Genomic DNA, 4545 nt, shown 5'->3' on the forward strand with positions numbered 1-4545 from the left:
ATTTGGGTTGGTTCCAAGTCTTTGCTATTGTGAATAGTGCTGCAATAAACATACATGTGAATGTGTCTTTATAGTAGAATGATTTATAATCCTTTGGGTATATACCCAGTAATGGGATGGCTGGGTCAAATGGTATTTCTGGTTCTAGATCCTTGAAGAATCGCCACACTGTCTTCCACAATGGTTGAATTAGTTTACACTCCCACCAACAGTGTAAAAGCATTCCTGTTTCTCCACATCCTCTCTAGCACCTGTTGTTTCCTGACTTTTTAATGATTGCAATTCCAACTGGTGTGAGATGGTATCTCATTGTTTTAATAACTCATTATGGAGCAAAGTTATTATTATTTAATGTAAAATTATATCACATTACTTTTCTACTCAAAACTCCCCAATGGTTTCCCATTCAACTTATAAAATTTCAAATTTCTTTCTGGCTCCCAAATTTCTTTGTGACTAACTTCTGCCTTTGCTTTTTGCATATCACAGTTTGTCATTCCTCCTTCCCTCTTTTTCCCTCCCTAATGCGTTTAGTTGAACAAGCCAAGCCCATTTCCACCCCAGGACCTTTGCACTTGTTGCTAGCTTCCTCCAGGTCCAGGTCTTCACATGATGTAGAAAGGCTCATCTATCACTTTCTCAGAAAGATAAACAAGACCCTTTAAGGTAGCTCTTCCACACTCCAGTGACTCTGTCCCATTACTCTGCTGTTTCCTCATAGCTCTTAAATCTGAAACTACATTGTTTTTCTATTCTTCTGCTAAAATTAAACTGTATAAGGGTTGGCACTTATGCACTCTCTCATACAATGCTGTCCTGCCAGTTCTGGGAGCCACATAATAGGTACCAAATAAATATTGGTTGAAAGAGTAAATAAATGCATAAATTAAATGAAATCAGCAAAACTATATGTAAATCTAGCCCAAAGAAATTTTGTTTCCTGCAATATCATTTTGTTCAATTTCAAAAAACCAAACTTAGGAGAAATATAAACAAACAAACAAGCTTGGGTGAAGTTTAAAACATATGTGATTAAATCTCCATTGTCATTTATCCTTTTCCAGAAAGTGAGAAATGTCGCATGATGATTAAACAGAATACAATGTGGTTTCAAGAAACATCAAACAGTTCTGTTTGTTCTAAGATAATACATATGGTGTTGAAAAAGAAAAAATGTATAATTATTAACAGCAACAGGTGGATGAATCTCTTTGGTATTCATATGAACAAAATACTAACATTTTAAGTAAAGTTACATTTTCCATGAATATGATTTTCACTCACAAAACAGAATTTTGTTCAGGTTCAATATGTCCATAGTTTTAAAACCATGATCCAAGAACAACTGGGGGTGGTACAGTGGAACTGGGATCTGGAGGAGGACAAGCTAAGTGTGATGCTGCTTTTCTACACTTTGACAAAGATCATCCTTACCACTATCTCCTCATAAGATACCTAGAGGAAAAAGTGATGATGTTATATATATTTGGAAGCCACAAGTGTGGTACATGTTTCTAGATAAGAAGAATGGAATGAGCTAACATTTACTGGGAACTTACTCTGTCCTGAGCACTATTATCTAATTTAGTCGTTTCATTATCTCTAAGTTACTATTATTTTGTTTCTCTTTTCTTTTTTTTTTCTTTTTTTATTTTTGGTTTGGTTTTTGAGATAGAGTCTTGCTCTGTTACCCAGGCTGGCGTGCGGTAGTACAATCCCAGTTCACTGCAACCTCTGCCTCCTGGGTTCAATCAATTCTCCTGCCTCAGCCTCCTGAGTAGCTGGGATTACAGGTGCCTGCCACCACGCCCAGCTGATTTTTGTATTTTTTTAGTAGAGACGAGGTTTCACCATGTTGACCAGACTGGTCTCAAACTCCTGACCTCAAGTGATCCGCCCACCTCGGCCTCCCAAAGTGCTGGGATTACAGGCGTGAGCCACCACACCAGACCTATTTCCTTCTTTGTATATATGAGAAAAACTCATTCATGGGGTTTAACGCTGGTTGGTTAAGTATATTATTCCTGAGGTTGGGAAAAGGGGAGTCTTAGTGAAAACAAAAGGTGTATTACCTAAAGGGCTCATTTTCTGCAGGAAAATTATGGTGGCTAGATTATGTTTTATTATTCTCTTTCAGTTTTAGAGAACAACTTGTAATGGAGCCTTCACCTCTTGAGCTGCCAGCTGACACAGTGCAGCGCATTGCGACTGAACTCAAATGCCACCCAATGGATGAAAGGGTCGCTCTCCACCTAGATGAGGTAGATAAACTGCGGCACTTCAGGGAGTGCTTTTATATTCCCAAAATACAGGATCTGCCTCCAGGTAAGAATGCTGGGAAAGTTTTTAAATTTTATTTATTTATTTATTTTTGCTGCTGCGTGTGTTTATTATAATCTTTGAAAATCATTGTGCTATTACATAATAGAGCCGTCGCAATTATGTTTGAAAAGCAGAAGGTCCCTGGTGCTCTCAATCAACCTGTCAGCCTACCTTAGCCTCAGATTATCTGTTTTCTCCCCTCCTCTGAATAAAATACATACAGGGTACTTATACTGTCAACTACTTCTCTGAACAATCGAGTGACTGATTGAAAATTATAGGCAGATACATTTACTTGTTCTCTAAGCACTTGGTATTCAAAGCAATTATTTTAGAATGCAATGTTAGAATAGCTCTTATATTCTGGCACTTAGTTTATAATAATGTGATGTTTGTCTTAGAGAAAATATTATTTTGTGACCTGGATATATCAGGAGGGATGTTATTTGAATAGCCGTCTTTGCCTGTTGTAAAGATGGTGAGTGTTAGAGTTACCAAGAAAAGAAATAATGAATGCCCAACAAATGCATACTGCATTTTAAAATAATGTAGTAATCTGACTCTGCTCTGGGTTTGAGGAAGTCATTTACAAAAATAAAACATAGGTAGCAAAGGTATAACAATAAAAAATGATTCACCATATTTAACTTTACTCCATTTTACATTAATAATAAAAGTTCCCAGGTTGAATGGAATTAGTCTACCAAACTGGGTTTCACATCCTTTATAATAGTCTGATTCCATTTTTATTCAGATTAAATAAGGTACAATTTTGGATACAGTACTCAGGATCCATGAAGATCAGCTAATAAAATTTTAGGATGTCTGGTTTGTATAACACTAATATATACCATGTAACAAATGTTAAAACACCTATTTGTCTTCAACTATGTACCCAGCAACCTATAGAACTCTAGAAGAATGAAAGAAGAGAAATACCTGTATCCTACTTAAAATTGTGTAGTATCAACTGAGGGAGACATGGATGGAAATGACAGCTAGAAGAGAACAAATAAAATGAGGCTATAAGTGAAGTGACCTGAGACCACAGAAGAAAAATCTTCTAGGTCATTCTAGAATCTAAAATTAAAAGGACATTTTGATTTGAATCATAAGGGATAAAATACTGCTAATGAGTGAATTGTGAGGAAATAAAACTTAGGAAAGGAATCCTCAGGGAAATGGGAGATAGAGGGCTTGGTGTCATGTGCATCACACAACGTGGAAACCTTTAGAAATAGCGAGGACCCACGTGAGACAGGTCAGGTCTGGTTGATGATGGCCCTGCCCTAATGTGCTCTCTGGCCTACAGGACTCCTGTACTGAGTCAGAACCCAGTTTAAAAATAGCATTGTACAGTCTGGCGCGGTGGCTCACGCCTGTAATCCTAGCACTTTGGGAGGCCGAGGCGGGCGGATCGCGAGGTCAGGCAATCAAGATCATCCTGGCTAACATAATGAAACCCCGTCTCTACTAAAAGTGCAAAAAATTAGCCGGGCGAGGTGGCGGGCGTCTGCAGTACCAGCTACTCAGGAGGCTGAGGCGGGAGAATGGCGTGAACCCGCGAGGCGGAGCTTGCAGTGAGCGGAGATCGCGACACTGCACTCCAGCCTGGGCGACAGAGGGAGACTCCGTCTCAACAACAACAACAAAATAGCATTGTACCTCACTAATCACCAGGAAAATGCACATCAAAACCACAGTGAGAGATCACCTCACACCCTTTTCTATGACTACTATTAAAAAGTGCAGGGTATAAATATTGGCTAGGATACAGGGTGATTAGAGCCCTTGTGCACTGTTAGTGGGAAGGTAAAATGGTGCAGCCCCGTAGGAAAGAGTATGGCAGTTTCCTCAAAAACCGAAGAATAGAATTACCATGTGATCCAGCGATCTCACTTCAGGATATATTGCCAAAAGAATTAAAAGCAAGATCCCCAAAAGACATTAGTACACTCGTGTTCATAATAGCATTATTCGTAATAGCCAAAAGGTGGAATTAACCCATATGTCCATCAGTGCACGAAAAGACAAGCAAAATGTATATACATATGATGGAACCTTATTAAGTTTTAAAAAGAACCGTGCTACGTGATTCACATGAATGAACTAGGAGAACATCATGCCAAGTGAAACAATCCAGATGCAAAAAGAAAAATACTGTATAATTCCAATTTTACCAAGTATCTAGATTGGTCAAATTCATAAAAACCGAAAGTAGGG

The 4545-nt window shown here is 38.4% G+C and overlaps 1 protein-coding gene across 4 annotated transcripts in view; it reads left to right on the forward strand.

Moving 5' to 3' along the window:
* KYNU (kynureninase) overlaps positions 1–4545 on the forward strand; it is a 175927-nt gene that overhangs the window by 12363 nt on the left and 159019 nt on the right. For all 4 annotated transcript variants that reach the window (XM_011935694.1, XM_011935697.1, XM_011935695.1 and 1 more), the window contains one exon: positions 2138–2325. In XM_011935694.1, the coding sequence (XP_011791084.1) occupies positions 2157–2325 (169 nt within the window). In that variant the 5' untranslated portion in view covers positions 2138–2156. The remainder of the gene's footprint in view (positions 1–2137; positions 2326–4545) is intronic.

This window comes from Colobus angolensis, unplaced genomic scaffold (genome assembly GCF_000951035.1).
Source record: "Colobus angolensis palliatus isolate OR3802 unplaced genomic scaffold, Cang.pa_1.0 Scaffold147, whole genome shotgun sequence".
NCBI lineage: Eukaryota > Metazoa > Chordata > Mammalia > Primates > Cercopithecidae > Colobus > Colobus angolensis.